Source organism: Eublepharis macularius, chromosome 17 (genome assembly GCF_028583425.1).
Source record: "Eublepharis macularius isolate TG4126 chromosome 17, MPM_Emac_v1.0, whole genome shotgun sequence".
NCBI classification, from domain to species: Eukaryota; Metazoa; Chordata; class Lepidosauria; order Squamata; family Eublepharidae; genus Eublepharis; species Eublepharis macularius.
In genome coordinates, this window is record NC_072806.1 from 485254 (window position 1) to 507965 (window position 22712).

Consider the following 22712-nt stretch of genomic DNA (forward strand, 5'->3'; position numbering starts at 1 on the left):
CGAGCCGCTGCCCCAAAGCCGCCGTCCAAGCGCCGCCGTTGCAAAGTCACGGGGCCGGTGGAGAGGCCCGCGCGCGTCAGACAGACACCGAGTTAGCAAGGACCGTTTATTGCGGGGCGGCCAGGCGGGGACAGAACGCAGCGCCCCCCCCCCCCCAACACAGAAGACAGTTGCGCGTTTCCACCCCATTAAAATCAGGTTTAATGCACCCAACCACCCGCAGCACAGCCCCCCCCCCCCCCGCGGCTTTTTCGTGGGCAGCAGCTTAATGGCAGCGGGCAGAACGGGGGGGGGGCAGCTGCAGGGAGAGCTATGCAAGGGCTGCCCCCACCCCCTGCTGAAGTCTCCATGCGCTTCTCAGCAGCCCCCCCCCCCCCCGTAGCTTGCCAATGGTGGAGACACCCCAGGACTGCCAAGTGGCGCTTTCATGCCCTGACCCTATCCAATCCCACTAGTGGGCCAGGACAAAGGGGCGGGAGCCCACCAAGAACCCCCAGCAGAGGGGGGGGTAGGGCGAAGTGGGCAAGACCGGCAGTTCATTTCCTTACAGCGCAAGACGTGCAGGGTAGCTGCAGTCTTCCAGATTCCCACCCTTCTCAAAACCAACCACCCAGCAGCTGGTACAGGCGTCACTCTGGCATCCTGGAGACCCCACTTCATCAAGAGGGCCCCCCACCTTGACCCCAGGCAGGCCCCTCTTCGCAAACAATTAGTCTGCCTTCTGCTTCTTGAAGAGGAGTCGCTTGTCCACAGCAGAAAGGCTTGGCTGCTGGCCCTCGGGTCAAAGGGTTTAGCGAGGCTGCCAGGCAGTTCCATGCACATCACGTACTGTGTGTTTCTGCCACAGGGCAGCAGCCCCTCTTTGCAGTCTGGCTGCCCCCACCCCTCCCAGCTATGCAAAGTGGCAGGAAGCCTCCGATGACAACCGCCGCCGTCACAGCTAAGAGCAGCTTGAAGATTCCCGGTCCTCCCAAGGAGGTGCCTCCTCCCAGAAGCAAGAAGGGCTCCCTCCACCAAATGCTTCAGGCTCCTTCGGGGCCAGGCTGCCCTCCTGCCGTTTCATGTCCCTCTCTGCTGGCTGGAAGGCTAACACCAGGGGTCCCGGGAGGCACGGCCCCGGCAGAGGCTGTCGCTGCGCTGCCACGAGCTACGGATCAGGCTCAAGGCATCCTCACATTTCTTCCGGGTGGAGCCGTCCTCTATTGGCTTATGCAAAAGATCCACCTGCCAACACAAAAGGGAAGGCACCTGTGGAGGACACAACGTGCGGCCAACACTCAAAGCAGCGAGGGGGGGGGGCTCTGGATCCAAGATGCGCCAGAGGTGCTGGAGAACAGCTGGGCACAGCAGCCCACGCCTTGGCAGGGCAGCCTGGCAGGCTGGCCTAGATTACCTGGTAGGTGTTTCTCCACACGGCATCCAGGGCCAACAGGAACCGCTCCAGTTCTGCCGGGCAGCTGAAGTAGAGCAGCCAGGGCGGCAGGTAATGCTCGCGGTCCTGGGCGAACTCCTAAGCACGGGAAGGGAGACAGACACTGTGGCTCCTGCGGCACGAAAACCCAACGGCTGCCACTGTGGTCCCGAGGGTGGAGTGTGGGGTGAGGATGTGGAAGACCTGGGTTCGAATCTCTACTCTGGGTGCCCTTGGGCCAGTCACACACTGCCTAACCCACCTCGTGGGGTGGTTGTGAGGGGGAAACGGAGGACGGGAGAACGACGACTGCTGCTCACAGCTCCTGGGAGGGAGTGGTGGACAGATGCTAAAAGAAGCGGCTCTCAAGCACGGCCCTTCTGCGTACTCACCAGGATGCAATACTCCCCCTGACCGGCCTCCACGGATACCGAGGCCACCTCTGCCAGCTCGGCGGTGGCCAGTGAGCGGAAGAAGCTCGTCTGGCAGTCCTCGTGGCACGTGAACACTTTCTGCTCCGTCAGCACCAGGCAGCAGGGGACACAGGGAGGCGGGACCACGCACTGAGGGATGACCTGCAAGGGGCAGGGCCAAGGGACCCCTTTAGCCGCAACAGGAGGTCCAGCCGCAGGTGCCAACAGAGGCCTCCTGGTCTTGCAGAAGACCCTCCCCAACACCCACTGCCCCCCGAACAGGCTCTGCAGGGGGCCCTGGCCTCCCAGCCTCGGCTACAACTGGCAAGTTCCCTCGGTATACGCCACAATGCAGCAAGGGCAAAAGCCAAACAGACCCGGACCCACAAAAGGGCCAGCAGCCACGCCTTTCCAAAATCCCGAAGCTGCGAAAGGGCCCTGAGCTATAATCATGGCCCCCATCCTGCAGCCATGCTCCTCAAGCCACGACGACCCCGGAGAGCTTTCTTGGCAGGTCACACACACCCCTTTGGAGACCGCCTGGCACAGGTGCTGCATCCAGTCAGCCATCTCCTCCTCGTTCTCGGCACTCAGCTCCAGGGAGGGTCGGTCGGTCAGGATCACCTGGAAGGAGTGCAGCCGGTCTGTTGTGTTCGATCTCCGGCAGCCGCCACACTGCTCCCCGCTGCAACAATTGGGAAGGGGGAACAAATGAGACGGAGGGTGCTGGGCTTGGACTGCGGGCGCCAGCGCCCCCGACTGCCAGGGGCCTCCACTCACCCCATTGTGATAGAGAGGAGCGGGGTGACGTCCGTGCGCTCTGGATACTGGTACAAGATCCCATTGCTGCAGGGAAAAGAACATGAAACGGAGCGGTGAGTGGAAGCTCCACCAGAGCTTGCTCTTGCTTCACGCAGGGCTTAATTCAACCCGGCAATGGCCACACCGCCAGCCTAAAAGCAGTGGGGGGGTTCAGCCAAGGGCGCCCTGGTCCTTGCTCTCGCTCCTGTCACCCCCCCCCCACCCACCCGGGCCCAATGCGTCTCACCTGAGCACCACAAAGCAGGACTTCCAGTGCTCCTTGCCCAGGTAGTTGGCGCCCGCTTTGTAGTTCAGAACACCTTCTTTTGTGATGCAGTTCTCAGCCACTGTGTCGTGGGAAGGGGCAGGCCCCAGCGTCTCGTCCATGGGGTCTTCCCAATGAACGAGGCCATAGAAGCGCACCACCGCCTCCGAGATCTGCAACAGACCCACCCGAGCAGCAGCGTTTGGGAACCGGCACCCGAAGGAGCCCCACAGTGTGAGGGAATCGCTTGCCATTTTAATCCCGGGACTTGGTGCCAGACAGACCAAGAGGTCTCTGGACTAGGGCCACATCCGCATTTGGGGCGCTCTTCCTTAAGAAAAGGACTGCAAGGTCTATCTGTGGGGCAGCCCCAGAAAAGAGCGGGCTGAGAAGGGGGAGTCGTAACCCTCAGGCAGAGCGCTCGCACCAAGGAGCAATTCTGCCCGTACTGAAACGGGCACATTTCTTTCTCGACTCAGAGGCCCCGCTCGCCCAGGTAACAGGGGCCGCAAGCCTTCTCTCCCACCCCAGGGCTTAACCGGACTCTGAATGCCAGCCGTCTTCTGCCTTTGCATATGAGAAGTGCCTGGGGGACCTCCCGATCCTGCCAGCTGCGCTTCAAGATCTCTCACGGAGATGGCACGGCACAAGCTCAGAAATGCCAAACTGTGCCCTTACCTCGCACTTGGACTCCTGAGCCACGAATTTGGCCAGCGCAAGCTTCTCCATGGTGGCATCAGTCAAGATGCTCGGGTATGGTGGCTCTCGGCACCCTTTGATCATAGCTGACTTCAAAGACATCAGGAAAAACCTGGCAGGGGAAAATGACAAGAAAATTGAAAGATCTTGATCCAGGAGAATATATTGCAGACTGGGGGAAATTGAAACAATATCTAGAAAAAAAATGGGATGCGAAAGGAGGATTGTGGCAGTTTGAGAACTATTAAATTGTGATTTGAGAAATAGAAGAGAGAAGTAACTTTACCATTAATGGGAAAACTTGGCTATTAATCAACCTAAGCTAGTAATATTATTAGTTTGACTTTATTAAAAATACTTAGTTCAGTTAATGATGTAGACAATGGATACATTAGTGGAGACGATATAGTATATATAAAAGAATTTGAACAGGCTTAGATTAAGAGATACAATATATGTATGTTTTAGAAGAATATAGTAGAAAATAGTTTAAGCAATAAGATAGGTTAAGGGTTGGAAAGCTGTTGGAAGTCTATAAGGAGGGGGGAGGGAAAGGGTGGGGGTTGAAATAAATTTAGTAGGAGGGGGAATGTATGTATTAATGATGTACTCACCAATAAATTTATTTTTTTTATTTAAAAAAGGAAAAACCTGGCAGGGGGAGAAACGGGGCACAGAACACAGCCTGAGGCTCCAGCAGAACGGGCCCAGGCACGGCAGCAAACCTTCTGCCCATTAAAAAACACACGGCCAGTGGTAAAGCCGCCCACCCCGTCGTCTTCTGCCATGTCGTCGCTACCCTGCCACAGGGCTGTCTCGTTCTGCCCTGGATCAGGCCCTTCACGACCACTAGCTTCCGATACAGAGAGGAGGGAGTTAGCGCCACTTTATCTCCTCTTCTTCCCCAATGGGACTCACAGGGGCACGGCTGCTCTCCCTGCCTGGCTTTAAAACAAGCCCTGCGACCTTCCCCAGCTCTGCGGGCTCCCTGCCCCCCCCCGGGTGGAACAGCCCCCCTGGTAAGGCCAGGAAAACTCCCAACGGGTGCAAAACAGAACTGTCCGGGGGGGGGGGGGCTTTTTAGAAAGTGAACAAGGCAGCAATTAATGCTGGCAACATTTAAGGGCGTCTTCACTGCAGCCGATATGCTGGTTTTATTGCCTGGCGCTGGGGTTTCGTCATCCAGCTTTGTTTAGTTTAAAATTCACGTTTCAGGACACGGTCCTCCAGCCCTGTAACTCCTACTGTGCTGTCTGTGTTTACCACTCCATTCTTTAATTTTGCTAGTTGTATTGTATCATTCTTATGGCGCTGTTGATAACTCTAATCTGCCGTGAGTGAGAAAGGAGGACTATAAAAGGACCAACTTCTGGGTCCTGCAGGAAGTGCAGCGACACGAGGCGGCACGAGTCGAGCAGTGGCAGGGCCCTGTCCTGACTGGTCCTCTGGAACCCCAGGCTCCTCTCACTGCCCTGGCCACGGGGACACTTCCGGGGCACCGCCCGCCAAGTCTGCCTGGCACAGCCCGTGCGCCTTCTTGGCAGCAGCCCCCGCCCACCCCTTCCACACAGGCCTGTGAAACAGAGCTCCCTTTCACGCTCCAGAAACAGGACCAGCCCTGGCTGGGCATTGGTCGTTTTCAGACCCTGCCATCGAGTTCCCAGGGACAGGACAGCCGCCTAGCAGCTCACTCACTCCGTCAGGGTTGCATCGGCCGTGTCCAGCAGGAACTGCTTCCGGCGGTTGGTGCAGACCAGCATCACCGTCTGCTGATCCAGCCCCACCTGCCAGGGAAGCAAATCACTCTGTGGCTCCCTGACAGCACCCCACGCCTCTGGGGACGGCAGCCCCCAACCCTTGAATTCAGCAACCTGGAAACGCCCCAGGAGCAGCCCGTCCCTCCTTAGGGCCAACAGTGCAGCCAAGAAGCCCCCCCCCCCACTCACCGACACATAGTCCAGCTCACTGTAGGAGAGCGCCTCCTCCACCATATAGGGCTTCTCGGCTGCTCCTGACAGAAGATGAAGGGAGAGTGAGAGGCGAGCCACGGTGCAGCTCGGGCAAGTGGCCCCGCAGTAGATAACCTGACCTCCGCCTCCCCCCTCCTCATATAGAGCGACTGGTCAAATCCTGACTCTCACCAAAACCATCCATCCCTCAAGAAAACCTGGAGGGAGCAGACACCCAACACCAAGTCCCGCGGCCCTGGCTGCAGAAGGCCTTCCTCTCCCAAAGGTCAGTTTGTAAGTGGGGTGTGTGTGTTGGGGGGGGGCAGCTTTCTGGTCTCAGTGGCCACAACAGAAATTGCCAGACACCCCTCAAAAGCGCCTCCTTTCAGCCGGATTCTGCTAGCATCCCAGAGAGCGCTGCTGAAACAGCACAAAATGACTCCTCTCGGAAGTTGCAGAAGTGGAGCTGGGCGTTTCCTCAGGGTTTGTGCCGGGAGGAAGAGACACAAGCACGACGCTCTAGGCCAGCCTCGGGCAGCCCAGGATACCTTTGCGGAGGAGATACACGTAGCAGTCTGTCAGCAACACGTAGATCAGCTGCAGGTTTCCCTCCATGTGCCCCGTGCTCATGCGGATCATCTGCAGGGAGAAAGGAGGGCGGCTGCACCCAAGCTGCCAAGGCGGGGGGAGGGGGGGGAGGCGACCCCTTCACCTGCTGCTCCACTAGCAGGCCGGACTCGCTCAGAGGCCAATGAGCAGCTCTCTCGCACCCAGGACAGGCCATCCCCCCTGCCCTCCTTCGTCAGCCAAGCCCACAAACGGAACATGCGAGGAGCATGCCTGGAGCTGCAGAGGCAGCTGTGTGCCCAGACATACCCGCAACAGCTGCTCCTCGTTCTCCCGGAAAACGTGGATCATCAGCAGTAACAAGTGGTTGTTGTCTACCCTGTGCAGTGAGGAAGAGAGAGGAAAGCTGAAAGGCCTGCGGTGGAGGCGGAGGGGTCCTCCTCCATTCCCAAAGGGCCAGGAGGCAACAGTGTGATCAAGTCAGCACACCAAGAGAGAGCCTCGACAAACTGCCGGAGGATGGCTTCCTATTCCCAACAAGCCTATCTGAGAGTTGCGATCTTTGTCACAGACCCCATTCCACGCACCCCATTTTCAAAGGCCCGGCGCGGGGGGGGGGGGGGCAACGACACGCAGAGCCTTCTCTGCTATGGCCCCTTGACTATAGAATACACCCCCGAAGAGTCTTCACCTGGTACCAACCTTCATGTCCTTCTGGTGATGGGTTAAGACATTTTTGTTTGGACAAGCCTTCTCTGATTCATTCCTGAATTATTGAATATTAATTGAATTATTCAGGAGGGTTTTCCACACAGGTAAGAGGGCTGTGTCATAAGGAAATGGCTCAGGAAGATGCTTTGCTACAGGGACAGGGACTGGAGACTATACTGCTGGTGCCGTCTGTTCCTCCAGTAGTGTCCGTTTCAGCTCTGCATCGGATTTCTGTTTGTTCTTCAAATTCCTGCCCTCCTTATACTATTGTGCTGTTTACTGAGTGCCTCAGCCACTGACCATATCGATTCACAGAATAACCTGCCTCGAGTCTCAGCGAGAAAGGCGGGCTACAAATAACGCAAATTAATCAATAAATAGTTCTGTTTACGTTTTGCCATGTGGCACGGCTTTTACTCAAAAGGATCATTTGTACCATTTGTTGCACACTTTTTTTGGTCTTTTTATCTCTTGCTATCTTTTAGGGGTTATTGGAAGCTACTGTGGGATTAACGTAGAGAGAGACTGAAGGACCTTGGTGTATCAACTGCACAAGGAAATGCGGCTTAGCCATTCGCCTTGCCTGTCCAGGGAGAAGCCCAACACAAAAGGCAGCTGGCTGCGACCTGTTTGCCCACAGCCGTGCAGCCTCATGTCCTCACAGAGGGAATGATGCTTGCCCAAGACTGGTTCATTCCTTCGGCCTCAGGCCAGGAAGGCTGCAACCCTCTTTTGCTAGAGGAAAGGACGCCCTCCCCTTAAGATGGTGGCTTTGGCTGCTTTGAGGGCCTCCGCTGCGCTGTCACTCACCTGAACTCAGAGGGGTGGGCTGCTTCCGAAGGGCTGCCCTGCCCCTCTTCCACGCCAGAGTCCTCCGCACTGCTCTGCGAGGGGCTGGCCTGCTCCCCCTTGAGCTGGCCAAAGGCCTCCACGCTCACAGCCGCCGGCGGAGAGTTCGCTACGGGCCCAAGAGTCTCTCCCTCGCTTTCGCCTCTTTTCTCCTCTTGTCCAGCAGCTTCAGGGCCACCAGGAACATGTGGCGGTTGGCCATCCCCTGCAGGGTCATGGTGGCCACTACCTGGTGCAAGAGGGTTTGGACTCTCGATGGCAAAGCTGTAGAAGACCATGGGGGCCGGCACCCCCTCACTAAAGCCACCAGAGGGTGGCCCCTCTGGTGTGTCGGTCCGAAAGGACTGGTCGGGGGGCTCAACGGAGCAGCCCCACCGGCTGGGGTCCAGCTGCCCGTCCAGCGTGTTGACCACCTTGCTCAGCGACTGCCCCACCTGGTCCATGGAGGTGCCCATCATCGCAGGGACCCGGAGCCCCAGCTGGGCTTCCCTGGCTGCTTCTGCCTCAGCCGCCCCGAGGCCTGACAGGGCAACCTGGCTGCACTCCTGATGCTCAGCTCCGTCTGCCGGACTGCCCCCTTTGCCCACATCTGGAGGCCCTGCTTGGTCCACAGCAACGGCAGGAGCAACGCTGGCTGCCTCTTCTGACTTGGCCTTCTTCTTCTTGCCAGGTTTCTTCTTTTTAGCCAGCCTGAAAAGAGGAGAGGCGTGTCAGAGTGCAGTCCAGCCCACCGACAGGCCAGGGGGTGCTGCCTGGACTGCCTTTTGGCAACAGAGTTTCTCTCTGGTCCTCAGGCGCTCCGCCTGCCAAAGATCCCAGGCGCAAAACAGCAGGGCTGGCTGGAAAGACTGAGCGAACTCCCAGAGTCGCTAGAATTTTTTCTCAGAACAACTGTAGAGAGCCGGATGGGACAGGCTCCAGCACACTCACTAGCAAAGCATATCCTTTGCACAGGCAAAGCGTCGCTTGCCAGAAAGGTCCCGAAGCAGCAGAAATGGGAAAAGGTCCATCTTTGCCAGGGGCCAGGGCAAGCTGCTGACAGCCGGAGCAGACAATACCGGGCTGGCAGGAGCACACGTCCAGCCCGCAGCCCGAATGAAGCCGCCCATGCGTCCGCCTGGAGCTTGCTCTGGAGACACTCGCCCTCCTTTGACACCCCCCCCCCACTGACCTAATGACCTCCAGCTCAGGGCAACTCTCCGGCTGCTCTGTGCCCTCGGTGGTGGCAAGGCCCGGCCTCTCCTGGGAGACGGAGTGTACTGGGGTGGTCTCAGCAGAGGACGCCGCGTCCACCTTCTCGTCGAAAGGGTTGTACCGCTGCGTTGGGCTCTTCGGTGGGCAGCTGAGGTTATCTGTCAGTTCTCCATCTGGGAAAGGAGAGCGAGCCCCCTGAGTGAGTGCTCGGCAGCAACAGAAGACAAGCAGCCAAGCGTCTCCCTCGTTGCCGGAAGCACACGCTGGGCAAAGGTGCTGGCCAGACCAAAGTGCTGCTCTTTGGTGCCTCCTGCAAGCAGAGCAGGCTTAGGACTTGTGCAAGGCTGCGAATGCAGAGAGGCCTGAGGCCAGGTCAACTTGCCAGGGCTTCCCCTGGGCTTATCAGCGACGCCACAGTCCTGGGCGGACACTGGCCGGTCCTACCAGGCCTCACCATAGACCTGCTGTGGGTTGCCTGGCTGCGAGTCACAACATCTACACCAAGCTGAAAACTCATTTCCAGCCGTCTTCTGGGGGTGTCCTTAAACATCCAGCTGCCTTGAGCTTGACCCAAGAGGGAGGAAGGGTGACTTGGTGGCACAACACCTGCCCGGCATGCAGGGGGTCCCAGGCACAACCCTCGGCAGCCTCTCCAGCTGAAAGGACCAGGGGGGAGAGGGTGTGGAAGACCGTGGGCCTTGGCGGGAGACAAGAGGGGCCTTGGCGGGCCACGGGTCAGAGTCAGGAGAGGGCCGCTACTGTGCTCACGCCTCAAGCTCCAGGCGAGAAAAGAGCTCCCTCTCCAGGGTGGCTGTCGACACCGTGGCTGAGAACCCCCAGGCACCAGTGGCCCAGCAGCCACACAGGGGCAGGATCCAGGTTAATCTGCCTGCTTAAACACAAGTTCCTTTCATTCCCTTTCTTAGGAGGTGCCTTTCTACAATCCACTGACTCTACGGTATTCTTACAAAATGAAAAGCTGCAATCAACCTCAGGCATAATAAAACTTCAACTTTTTGCATTTTTCATGAGTTGAGGATAGCTGCAATTCAGCTGCAGATTATGTTCACCTGTTTAGTTACCAGTTTCTGCCACTTCCCTCTGCAGTCTCGAGGACTAGAAACTTAACTATAAGCAAAGGGGATGGGCAGGTGGACTGTCGTAACAGCCCATGGCTTATCTGCTGCCCACGCCTGCCTTATGGGTGGCCAAGGAGGAGGAGGGGGCACTGAGTCAGAGATGGTACACTACTCCCACCCCACGGGGCAGCAGGGAAAGAGAGCAGCTGCAGTCCAAGCCCTGCTTGGAAAAAGGCTGTAGAGAAAAGAGCGTGACAAGATCATATCAGAGAAAAACGCCATGGTAGTCCGTTGCTTCCATGCACTTAGAACAGAGAGCACGGTTAGTCACCATGCCCGCTGGCACCTGAGCAGAAGACCGACTTGACAGGCTTGTTAGTCTGAAGGACCAGTGTGACGGCAAGGCAGTCTCATGCTGGGCTGAGAAAGTTAGACACTGAGATCAAAACTGTGGAGTAAGAGGAAGAGTGAGAGCAGAGGCCACGGGAAGGAGCAGAGATCCACATACAAGAGTGCCAGCGCTCCCCAGCCGGCACTTTATAGACCACGCTAGAAACCACAAAAGGGAGAGCGACCTGCCACCCTCTCACACAGCACTGGTGGAACGATTCATTCCTCCAGGCACCAAATGGGGTCAAGAGACCAGTCAGAGCATGCAGCAAGCTTTGGTGCAGAAACAAAAGCGGCAGAGAGCGCAGCTACAGACAACGGGCGAAATCGTCCCACCTTCCCAGGCCGTGGTGGGCACTGATGGCACTGCAGGAAAGACATCTCCAAAATCATAATCTACAAAGTGAGGGACAAAACCACAGATTAGAAATGAAGGCTGCAGTGAGAGGGCAACCGGCCGACGAGAGGAAGCAGGCTGACTTGCCAGCCATGTCCAGCGGTCCACTTGGAATGCTTGCTGGAAGGAAGGCAGGTTGGAAAGCCTTCCACCCCCCTGCCCCCCCCCCCAGAGGAGCCACAGGGCAAGCTCAGGATAGCACAGGGGGCCATCGGAAGATAATCCGGGGCAATTATGGCTCCCGTGCGCAGTCACTGCCTGGGCCCAGGGACCGTCCAGGCCCTGCATGCTTCCAGCACACGGAGCCTGCCTGCACAACCCTCCTCAGCTTGTACAACTCAGAGCTGGCGGCAGGAGCAGAAGGCAAGGCAGGTCTGGAGGCGCACCCCTTGGAGGCAAGCAGACACAAATGGAAATCGGACAGCTCTGTGGGTGGGGTGGGGAAAGCAGGCCGAGAGTGCGGGACTAAGGGCAGACCGCAAACAAGAGACAACTGGACACTGAACCCCCACCCCCGATCTGGTCTTGCTGGATCACATCAGAACAAGTTACCTAACTGGTGGCTTTCCATTTTTCCAGCAAGCACATTCTACCAACTGGATGAGGTTTTAACCCAACTGCCACATTTGTCTTGCTCTGCTCCTGCAGGGAGCTCGTGGAGGCAAGATCCAAGGAGTCCTAACTGAGAGAACCTCTTCTGACCTAGGACCAGAAGAGTCTATGGGGCGGCGCAGAGCCAAGCTGGGACAGAGCACTCTAGGAGAATGAGCAGGGAACCCAAACTGGCCCGGCGGTCAGGCCACCATGCCAAAGAACCCGAGGACACACAATTCCCCAGCGTGCGGCCCACGGGACAACTCCCAGGACCCCGGGCAAGAAGCCATGCTGGGGCACCTCCCACATTGTTCCAACGCTGAGCCCCTCCCCGGCCACTCACCCTCACTGGAGGGGGCGATGGCGCTGTCGTCCCATTCCAGGTTGGTGGAGGTGACCGAGTTGAAGGAGTTGAGCGAGAGGCTGTCCGAGCCGTGGGCTGAGCAGGGCAGGCGATCCTCGAAGTCCAGCAAGTACTGCGGCTTGTAATAGTCGGGCATGTAGGGGGCCAAATCCAAGTATGGGGCGTCCTGGAAGCGTTAGAGAAAGACGGAACGATTCCAATTGCTCAGGAAGGGAACAAGGCTGCCTTCATCGGCCTCTTCCTCCGCAGCCCCAAAGCTTTCTCCAGAAGCAAAGCTGCTGAAGCATCCCTTCTGGAAAGCTACTATTTATTTATTATTTCGATTTATAAACTGCCCATCCTCAGGGCCTCTGGGCGGCATTCCTACTAATGAATGCGCTCTAGAAAGAGGGAAAGCCCTGGCAGAACAAGAGGAATGCATCCGGCTTCCTCACTGGATTGAAAGATGCAAAACATCCACCGAATGGATTTGAGCCTCTCTGGGGTCCCGGCTGCTCCCTGGAGGAGCCCAGGGCTGCTTGCCCCCCCCCCCCCGGGCCTGCCTGCCAACTGCAATCACCACCTACCCTGGCCCCTGGCCAAAGGGCCTTTTCAGCTGTGACGTTCTGCCCACCCCCATCAGTCCGCTGGTGCTAGACAAGCACCGTTTTGGAAACCAGGCTCCTTTCATAGTTCTACTGGCACTTGCCTCCATTTGCATTCTTAGGGCTTCTTGCCACTTCAGTTCCTAATTTTGAGCCCAATAAGACTTTTTACTGTAAACTTTTAGACCTGCTGGTCCGGCTGCTATTTTGTGAGTTTATATACTTGCTGCTTTCCAGGTGACTGCAACATTTGTTGAGAGTCTTAATATATCCTAGCTGCCCAAAGCGGCTAAAAATGACAAATATGATAAAAAAACAATCTATTAAAAGTATTCATGTGATAATTGGAGCAGCTGCAATGCCTTCTTCTGTGGCTTGCCTGGCACCTATGTCGTTTTCTTTTAGGTCCCAGGCCAAAACATTTCTTTGTACCCAAGCTTTTAGCTATGGACTTGGGTCTTTCTCATTGTAGTAACAACCTGTATGGAGGCAAAGTGACAGGGAACAGCCTGCGCTCGTCAGTTCTCAGAACTAAGTGGGGTCAGCCCTCGGATGGGGGCCCACCAAGGGAAACCCTGCAGAGGAAGGCAACGGCTGATCCCCCCCGCTGCTCACGCGCCTTCGAAGCCCCTGGCTGGGGGTGGCTGTGACTTGACAGCACAAACATACACAACAACCTGCTCTTAGTCCAAGGAACGCTATAAGGATCATTTAGGGTGCTAAATGTTTGATGTTCCGGGGTGTCATAGGGTTGTTCATTTAAATGATTTAAAGTTTTCTGATCTGATCCTTTTCATGTTGTGCGCTACCTCCAGCAGGTCTCTGGTGAGGCTAAATAGACACTTTCTATATAAACAAGTAATAAATATGTTGCCTTGATACTGGGATGTATGTTTGCGCTAACACTGTCAATTACGGAATATCAGACATTGTGTGTTAGATCCCATTAACTATATTGTGAATTTTCAAAGTACAGAAGGATTTGAAATAAAAAATTAATACCCAACGCAATCATGGCCACTGTGAGATATATCTGTATATACCCTTTGACTGCGCGCGCATGCGTGACTGCGCGCGAGCGTGACTGGGTGGTAGAGAGATACCAAATGCCCAGGTCTTCTCAGTGAAGATGAGAGGGGCTGATCCGGAACGGGAGTTTGTCCTGCCCTGGCCTCTCCCTGGAAGGAGAAGACAATTGACTCACCAGATCCAAGTCAAACCGAATAAACTCCAGGCCAGAGACCAGCGTGAGAAAGAGGGTCAGGTGGTCATGGCTGCAGACCAGGGCATTCCTGAAAGACAGAGAGGCCAGTTGTGCAAGAACCCCGAGGCAGCTGGCAGGGGCCAGCAAGGTCAAAGCGAAGCCCCCAAGGCCAGGCGGGGGGGGGGGAGGGAGGGAGGGAGCTACACTCTTTGCCTATCCTCCCCGCCCTGCAATCAGGCTCCTGGGGGGGCTGCGCACTTCCTCTGTCCAGCCTCAAAACTGCATCTGGCTGGTTGGGCCTCAGACAGGAACTTTCGTGGAGCAGCAATCTGTGGTCCAGGAAGCTCAGTGTGAAAGTGTCGAGGAAAACACTGCGCCCCAGCAGTGCACTTTGGATCTAGCGCTGTCGGACACAATCTTCCATCCGTCCACAGAAAGAGCAAGGGCAACGTGACTCAATGCCACCTCTCTGCCTGGAACACCCCCTGCAAAACGGTGTTTGAGCAAGAAGGAGGCAAAGGGCTCGTGGGATGGATGGGGGCGGGGGGGGCAGAGACCCAGTGGCCCCATGAAGCAGGACACAGAGCCGTGAAAAACCCTCACAGGTGTGGAGAAGCCCCCCCCCCCGCCCCGCCCCCGACCTTGGGCACAGCTCCTTCGGCCCTCAGGACTGCTAGCAGGCACCAGCATAACATCCAGTGATCACTTCCCACACCTCCCAGAACGACAAATTCCTACCAAGTAGCCACACACTTGCCTGCTTTTGCCACAAAAGCAAGGAGTGCGAAAATGCTGAACTAGCCCTTTCTGCTAAGTCCAACAGTATGAATCAGGATTTAATTGAGAGAATGCATTCCTCCCCCATGACAGGAGTTCAGTTAGCTCAGCCTGACGAGGCAGGCTGCGTCACCCCCCCCCCCAATGACTGTTGCTGCAGAAGTCCCCTGTGCTCATCGTGAATGCATCTGTCACGGCCTGCACCAGCCTTTTAACTCGGCTTTCGTGCCTCTCTACAGGTATCTGTTGAAGATACGCTGCACACATCTGGTGAAGGGAAGTTTATGCCAGAATAAACCTATCAGCCTTTAAGATGACCGTCTGGGACTACACACACACTGTACAAAAAACATACAAGAACAAAGAGGAGGGGAAAATACTGGCATGGTGGGAGCCACTCCGAAAAGTTCATCTGTCCAGATCTGTCCTTCCAAGCTCTCTCTCTGCTCCCTGCCAGGCACAGCCTCAGCCTGCCCCATGGCAAGACACAAAAACCACACGCAAACACCTTGGCTAGCGGGAGGGGACTCACTTGACGTAGTACTTGGGCAGCAGGCTGAGGTTCTCCTGGAACAGGCGCAGGTAGCTTTCCAGGGAGTTCTCGTTGAGGGCCAGGTACAGCCACGCTCGGCCTACAGGGGGCAGCAGAAGAGGGCTCTCGTTCAGGCACGGCTCCCCCCCCCCGCCCCCCCGCCTTTGCTAATACCAGTGCCTGGAGTCAGAGAGGGTGGGTGGGGTGGGGGGAATACATTGAAACTTGATCCTGATGAAACAGAAATGACTTGGATTGGGGGCAAAGCTGCTCCAAACATGGGTATTCAACTTGTTCTGGCCTGCCCGTGAAGAATCAGGCAGGCAGCGGAGGGGGGGGGTCGCTTCTGGACCCTTTGTTATCCAAGAGCACTTCTGAGCGGCTTCAGCTGATCCGACAGCTGCGCCCCCTCCTGGAGAAGGCGAGCCCAGGCACAGTCCCAGGTGCTTTTGTAACAACCAGGCCATGCTCTGCCCTTGAAGACTGGAAATCTCAAATGGCACAAAACACGGAGGGCCGAAGTTTGGACTAAGACCGACCCAAATGAAAATGTAGCGCCAGCATTCTACCAACGGCACTGGCTCCAGCTGGCTTCCAGGCCAAATTCCAGGGACTCGTTTTAACCTTCAGTGCCCTAAACAGCTCAGCTTGAGGCAAGACGGGCACCATCCCTGCAGGCCGTCCAGAATAAGCGGGAGACGTTTTGGTTCCAGAAGGCCAGCGAGCAGAAGGGGAAGGCAGTCGATTCCTGAGGAGGCTCAGACCACCTGGCGGCTGAGCGCTACTGGGTGGCCTTTATGGTTTTGACGGTTCCCTTTTAGCGATGCAGCTTTACCCTGAAATGTTACGCTCGGCTGCATCCATGGCTTACATTTAGCCAGAAAGGCAGGGTTTAAATGTCCTAAGTAAGAAATAAGTATCACAGAACCCAGTTCTGTAGAAAGCTGGGAAAAGGGTAATGAAGAACAAAAGCTTGCAGACTTTTGAGCCAGGAAAAAATACCCCTCCCCACCTTATTTTAAAGCCAGACCAGAAGGCCTGGTCAGTGTCTGGATGGGGTTACGGAGCCCATAGAAGCCACAGCAATAGTCCATCGGATTACTCAGTGACCCTGAGATGAGTGTTATGGTGTTGGAGAAACTTGTATAATCTAGTTATGAGCCTTTGAAAAAGCCTTTTGCCGAAACGGGATTACAAGCTGGCAAAACCCGTCAGGCTCTTCACCCACATTTTTGGCTTCCAACTATAACCATTAGACCATGTTGTCTCCTGGAAAGACTCCACACAGAAACCAACACAATTTACAAGAGCACAACAACAGAAAAAGGATTAACTCATTGTGAACTGCATCTCTGGAAGTTTCAAGTAACCACCCTGTAGTGAAGCTATACCAGTTGGACTTTTGACTGAATTTCTATATATATATGTGTATATATATATATGTATGTATATATATGTGTGTACGTATGTATGTAATTATTGGATATTTATATGCAATATTTATTGGATGATGTACATTAGCACTTTGCACAATTTTTTAAAAAAAATATACTCAATTTATCTTTAGTGTACCTCTGAGGTTTTATCTTGTTCATTGGGTAGCTTTCCAGACTGGGAGGAGGAGCCCTCCGTTTGCTTTGCAGAGTGGAAAGGAAGCAGAAACCCTGACAGGGCACTGAGGGGAGTGCAAGGACTGTGCAAGGACTGAATATTCACACACGCACACAGCCCCAACCACCACACTGCTGCCTGCATGCTTACTGCGTCCCAGGTTGGTAGCCACATGCTGCAGCCTCTCTATCTGCTCGATGGCTTCTCTGCGGGTGAAGTGGACCACTAAGACCCAGTAGCCTGAAGGGAGATCCTGAAGTCTGTGGAAACAGAGGAACAGAGGAGTAAGGGGGCAGAATGCCTGGGCCACGAGTTGGCCCCGGGACTCTGAGGCAGAGGCCTCCCCCCATAGGTGAACCCAGGAATATGTGAACGCTCCCCCTTCCCAGGCACTGATGAGCTTTTTTCAAAAAAACAAGGAAACAAGACAGGTCTGGGCCCTGAATGGATGGCAGGAACACCCTCTGGTGACGCAAGGAGGCTTCCTCCAGGCCGGCAGGGACAGAGCTCCTCTGCATACGCGCAAGAGCACGGGGCACCCAGCAGCTCTCAGGCGGACCTTGCAACGTTTTCACCGAAACGAGCCACTCAAAGGGAAATCTGCCCAGATCAGCCCAGGTGCTACTTGGAGAAGCAAGCAAAAGAGCTCTGCCTCTGCACCCTCTTCATAGGCCGAGGGAGTGGCTAGCCTAACGGCACACCAGTCCACAGCCCACGTTGCGTGGGACCTGCACCAAAATCCTTGAGAGTACCGCATTTTCTGTCTACAGGACCACAGCATGCACATGCGCACTAACTCAAGACACCAGTGGTTCTGGGCTCAGATGGAGAGCTTCCTCAAGGGCCCGTGGCTTACCCATAGAGCAGCGCATGGTCAATGTGCTCGCAGAGCCGCTGCAGGACGGTGTCGTGGTTCCTGATGGCCGGCGTCTCATCTTCACATGCTGCAAAGTAACTCTGCAACTGAGGACAAGAGAAAGAAAAGTCTGTCAGTAAATAAGTCGGTGCAAGAGAAAGTTTCCCGGAAGAGTCTCTCTTTCCCCCAGGGAATGCCCCGCCCCCGGTTCCTCCACCCCGTCCGACTAACAGCTAGGAATGGTTTTGCAAAGATGACTGATCTGAATGGCGACTTGTTCAAGTCAGGCAAAAGCCAATAATAGGAGTGATTTCAGGTCATTATGATTTGCAGAAAAATGCAACCAGAAGGAGAGATGATTGAAATAAGCTACGGTCTGATTTCCTATTTCTGCCTTTGGATGCTGAATGCATTTTGTTTAGGCATCATTTCAGCATTTCAGGGGTACTTTGGGTGCAGCAGAGGGTTCCACGGGCAGAACTCCCTTCTGCCGGAAGAAACTGCTGCTGGGGGAGCCAGCCCTCTTCCCTTCTCCTCCTTCAGCCGCAAACAGCCCAGTCTGGGAGGCTTTCCTGGATCTGGTGTGAAGGCAAGCCTGCCGGAGAGGCTGGAGGCTGCTGCGTGAGCCACCGAGTTTGGGCCACTGTTCACTGCAGCCAGGCTTCACCGTGCCAAGAGGCAAGCCCACAGATGAATGCTGGAGCTCTGCCCTTTGCTAGGCTTCTCAGCCACACCTTCAGGCAGCTTGGGAAAGAGGTGTGGAGGAGGAGATCTCCGCATCAGGCTGTCTCCGTGGGTGAGTCTACCCAAATGAGCCTGGGACCGAAAAGGCACCAATCCCTCATTCGGCACGAGGTGAGGCGTGTCTCGAACATGTTGCAATGCTGGAGTGTGGGGGCTGTGGAAAAGCCACGCTCAGTGCTTGGGTGCAGAATCCAGAGTGGCTTCCAGAGAATCTCCACTCCCCACGTGTTTACAGTTCTGGGCAGCCTGTGGAGGAAAAGCCAGATCCAATGTCAAGGTCTAAACCAGTTCTGCAAGCGAGGAGTCCACAGAAGCAACGATGGGCTGTGGTAACGAGAGAGAGGCAAGCCACAATGCCACCACCGTTATGGGTCTTTGCGCAGGTCAGGCTGGAAAGCTGCTGCAACGCATGCCACCACCACCGCGATTCCAGAAGCTGGAGCAGCCGAGCAGCCACAAGACCCTGCAAACCGCGTCCCTCCTCGGTGCAAAGGACCGAATGTTGGGAGGCTCCAGAAATGTTACTGGGCAAACCCCAGCTGTTGCTTTCTGAGCTCAGGAGCTCTCTAGGTGGTCCAGAGGCTAAAGGGAGGTATGGGCACACTCTCAGCCCTCGGAATACATCTGAGGAGCCTGCAAAAGTTCCTCATCTTGGTCCACGTCTCCCAGCTGCCTCCTCCAGCCTGCATTTCATAGCACCGAATATGCAATACGCTGCCGCTTGGAAGAACGGGCCCAGCGGCTGCCTCCCCTGCAGAGGAACTGGTCAGATGACCCGACGTTTCAGAAGTCACCCAGCTGAGGAACGCCAGCGAGCAGGGAGGCTAAACAACTGGTCCTGCCTCCATGTCCGTTTCCTCCAGTTGCCTTCTGGGTCAGCTGGCATGGTTGCCCGTGTTGACTATTTTGACCACCGACAATGCCAACCAAGAAAACGACAGGGCATAATATCTCCTTATGGAATGCTGGTTTGAGTCACAGAGCTATTTATAAACCCTTTGATAGGAAAAACAAGTGACGTCCACATCTGAGAGGCATCCGTGTCATTTCCAGAGTTCACCTACTGTGGGATAAACAGCACCAGAAACAGCCTTTATTTATTTACATAAAACATTTATATTCCACCTTCTCTCTCAAGACTGAAGGTGGCCCAAGGTTCTTCGCTTGGATGAGCTTTGTTCATCTCTTAGCCTGACTGACTGCCGTAGCTACAGCATCCTCCCAAGTCAGAAGTGCAGCAGTCCTGGGCCTGCCCCATTAACTTCCCCAGCAGTTAATGGGTACAGATGCCGTCACCAGGAGCCATTACTTCTAAGCACTGGGTCCCTGCTTAGGCCAGAGGACGGCCGAGAGCTGCTGGGCCCAGCTTCCAAGGCCCCCAGTTCAATCCCCGCTATCAAGGGCCAGGTGGATGGAAGTCGGATGTAGCAAGAGGGAGCTTCATGCTTTCCTTTGGAGTGGCAGACTGGCACTGCAGGGCTGGAAGTGTGGCTGCAAGGAAATCGGCGTGGCAGCGCTTTATTCAACGGTCAAGCCCCCCGCAACGGCTTGAAAGCACCCTCCTTCGATCCCTTGTCCTTGCAGAGTTTGCTTACTAGCTAAGCCTCTGACCACAACCTCCCTTAAAAAGCAAGCCGCAGGCACAGAGCAGTCCAAGGCTGGGGCAAAGCAGGCTGCTCCAGGGCAGGAATAATAGCTTGATATGGGGCGGGGGGGGGGGCGCGGGGACAGGCGTAGAGGGTCCTCCAGACACTTTGCTCAATGAAGAAACAGGGGAACAAGTTGTAACATCTGCAAAATGCCCAAGGCAGATGCTGGTTTCTACGGTCTAGGCCGCAAATAAATTGTGACCTGCTTAAGTGGCTGACGTGATGATGGACTTCAGCAAATGCTTGTTGCAGAGACATGAAACTTTTCTTGAGGAAGAAGAGAAGGTGCCTTTGCTTATTTCTTATGCTCACATTACAAATGAAGAAAACTCTAAAAGCACCACAGCAGCGAGAGGATGGGTTCTTGGTGCTGTAATTGGCTTGTTGCCTTTTCTAGCAATTATCATCTCAATCTTGCACTGATGTATGGAGTTCTTCTCAGATGATAACAACAACAACAACACTCAATTTATTTACCACCCTTCAGGACAACTTAACACCCACTCAGAGCGGTTTACAAAGTTATGCCATTACCATCCCCACAACAATAATCACCCTGTGAGGTGGGTGGGGCTGAGAGAGCTCTGAGAGAGCTGTGACTGACCCAAGGTCACCCAGCTGGCTTCAAGGGGAGGAGTGGGGGATCAAACCCGGCTCTCCAGATGAGAGTTGCATGCTCTTAACCACAACACCAAACTGGCTCTCAGATTAGACGCACCCCATTCCTTTCAGTCATTCTCCTTATTAACATCTCCCCGGTTTCTGGCAATACATCACGCCAGACTTGCTGCAGAGTGCAGGACTCAAGGAGGGAACGACAACACACTTCAGCCCCTCCCAGCCACGGCTGCCCACCCCACTGGAGAGTTCTAGGCCTGCCTTTCCAACAGCTGCTCTGCGCTCGCCAGTTCCTCAAAATCATGACGCGCATGTGACTTTTGAGTAGACTATTGCATGGCATCATACGCTTGCTGGGCTGCTACACAAGCACAGGAAAGTGGGATGTGGCACCCACCGAAACGCTGCTGCGTTGTGCAATTGGGTATCGAGGCCCCCTTCGACCGTGGCTCAAAACTGCTGAACCCGGAAGCATCAGAACCCAGCGGGGGCTGCTCAGAGGAACCGCCAGAAGAGCTGGGCTCCAGAGCTGTTCCCTACTCAGCACCCCTCCCTCCTTCCACGCCCCTCCTGCAGACAGGCTGTGCGGGGGAACAGGGTAAGCAACTCCAGTGTAGTCACATGAGCCATTTGCAGTAGCGTATTTAGGACAATTCGTTCCAGACAGCGACTGGGGCTTTCCTTTTGTGGGACAAACACAGCCACGCTTATGGCTTTTGGGCTCCATAAAGTACCTCTTGGCACACAACAGGTATTCCTGTTAAAAACAGACTCAAGGAAGTTTACCTGCTGTGGTTCCCTACCAAAAAATTCTGGGAGCTGTACTTCTTCAGAATAGCTCAGGATATCTTATAAAGAATTCTCAGCATCCTGTCGAAGAAACTACAATTCCCATGACTCTGGGGGGGGGGGGGCAGGGAACACGTGACAGCAAAACAAGTTGCAAACTAGCAGAAATGTTTACAGCAGAACTCTCTCTAGCGGGTTCCACAGGGGGCTCCTTCCTTTCACATTCCTGTATAATGCAATCCACATGCACCCCTAAGGGAACAAAGCGCCGCCCTTCGCACTCCCAGCCCGCGTGAATCCCAGAGTATTAGAGGCATCTGACACACTGCCAGGCTCTGCACTGCCACCATCAGAAATAATCATGTTGGGAAAAAGGCACAGGCAGAAGCCAGAAACGTTTTTCAGATTTTAGGGCCCTGCCAGTTTCCACTAGAACTTGTAAAGGAACATGTAGGATTTCTGCATTCCCTCCACACAGACTAGAACTGCCGTGACGGCGCTCCTAGACGTGGCGGGCTTCAGGACAGTTTTCAAAACTCTCTGGGTGGTTTTCCCACCAACTGTTCCACCTTCTGCAACAATTACTAAATTGTTAAATTTACTAAACTAAATTACTAAACAATTTAGTGGAAAAGAGCGAGAGTCCAGCCGCACCCATAAGGCCAAGCACATTTGCGGCAGGGCAGGCGCTTTCCTGAGCCACAGCTCACTCCTTCAGATACAGCCCGGAACGAAGCACGAGCGCCTTCCAGTCACCCGCAGGCAGCTCCCACACCAGAAGCCGGCCGGCCAGGCGCAGAGCTGCCGCGGGCGCCCTGCGATGTGGCAGCGGGGCATGGGGGGGGGGCGGGGGGGGGGGTCAGTCAAGGAATGCCGACAATCGGCAAAGGCCCTGGGACGGAAGGGGGGGGGGGCAGAGCAGAGCCCCGGGGCAGGAGGGCGGGGCCCGCGGGGCAGGCTGGCAGCAGCGGAGCGCCGGCCGGGCCGGCGAGAAGGGCGCAAAGGCCCGCGTGAACGAGGGGCCCTGGAGCCCGAGCCGCCGGAGCCCGGGCCTGCAGCGCTCGGACCCGCCGCCACCGGCAGGAGGGGGCGGCAGCCCAGGGAGGCGCAGCCCGGGCCAAATTCCGGGGGGGGGGCCGGACTCCGCGCGAGGGGACGCCGAGGCCGTGACGACCCCGCGCCTGCTGAGTCCGGAGGCCAAAGGCGAGGCCGGGGAAGCTCCCCGAGGGCCGAGGCGCCCTTCCGCGAGCGACGCCCGGCCGGGAAGGCCCCTTGGCGGAAAGAGGCGCCCGGCAGGGGGGCCCCGCGGCGGGCTGGGCTGGGCTGGGCCGGGCGTCGTTCTGGGGCCGCTCCCTGCCTGCCTGCCTGCCTGCCTGAGTGGGCCGTCGGGGAAGTGGGCGCAGGCCGCGGCGCTCGAACGGAGCCCCGCCCAGGGCCGCCGAGGAACGCAGGAGCCCCGGCCCAGGGCAGGCCCCGCGCGGGCAAGCGCAAGCGCAAGGGGGGGGGGGCCGGGAGCCGGCGCTGACCTTCTGGACGGAGAGCGCGATGTTGCGCAGGATGCGGTCCTTCACCTCGGCCGGCTCCATGGCGGGGCCCCTCCCGGGCCGAGGCCCCCGCCGCCGCCGCCGCCGCCGCTCCGTCCTGCCCGGGGAGGGAGGGAGAGAG

At 56.1% G+C, this 22712-nt stretch overlaps 1 protein-coding gene across 2 annotated transcripts; it reads right to left on the reverse strand.

The window, feature by feature from the left end:
* Positions 1 to 33: 33 nt before the first annotated feature.
* On the reverse strand, positions 34 to 22712 carry PLEKHM2 (pleckstrin homology and RUN domain containing M2). Of its 2 annotated transcripts, XM_055001364.1 has the most exons (20): positions 22574 to 22712; positions 17248 to 17354; positions 16542 to 16651; positions 14781 to 14880; positions 13472 to 13559; positions 11663 to 11849; positions 10665 to 10724; positions 8837 to 9032; positions 7627 to 8355; positions 6415 to 6484; positions 6087 to 6177; positions 5536 to 5600; positions 5285 to 5373; positions 3569 to 3701; positions 2873 to 3063; positions 2605 to 2670; positions 2350 to 2509; positions 1804 to 1986; positions 1394 to 1510; positions 34 to 1224 (listed from the first exon to the last, which is right to left on the reverse strand). In XM_055001364.1, exons 1-20 carry the CDS (start codon positions 22631 to 22633, stop codon positions 1087 to 1089), a joined length of 2940 nt encoding a protein of 979 aa, XP_054857339.1. In that variant the 5' UTR covers positions 22634 to 22712; the 3' UTR covers positions 34 to 1086. The 2 variants fall into 2 exon arrangements, with proteins under 2 accessions (XP_054857339.1, XP_054857340.1); XM_055001365.1 differs by lacking the exon at positions 10665 to 10724.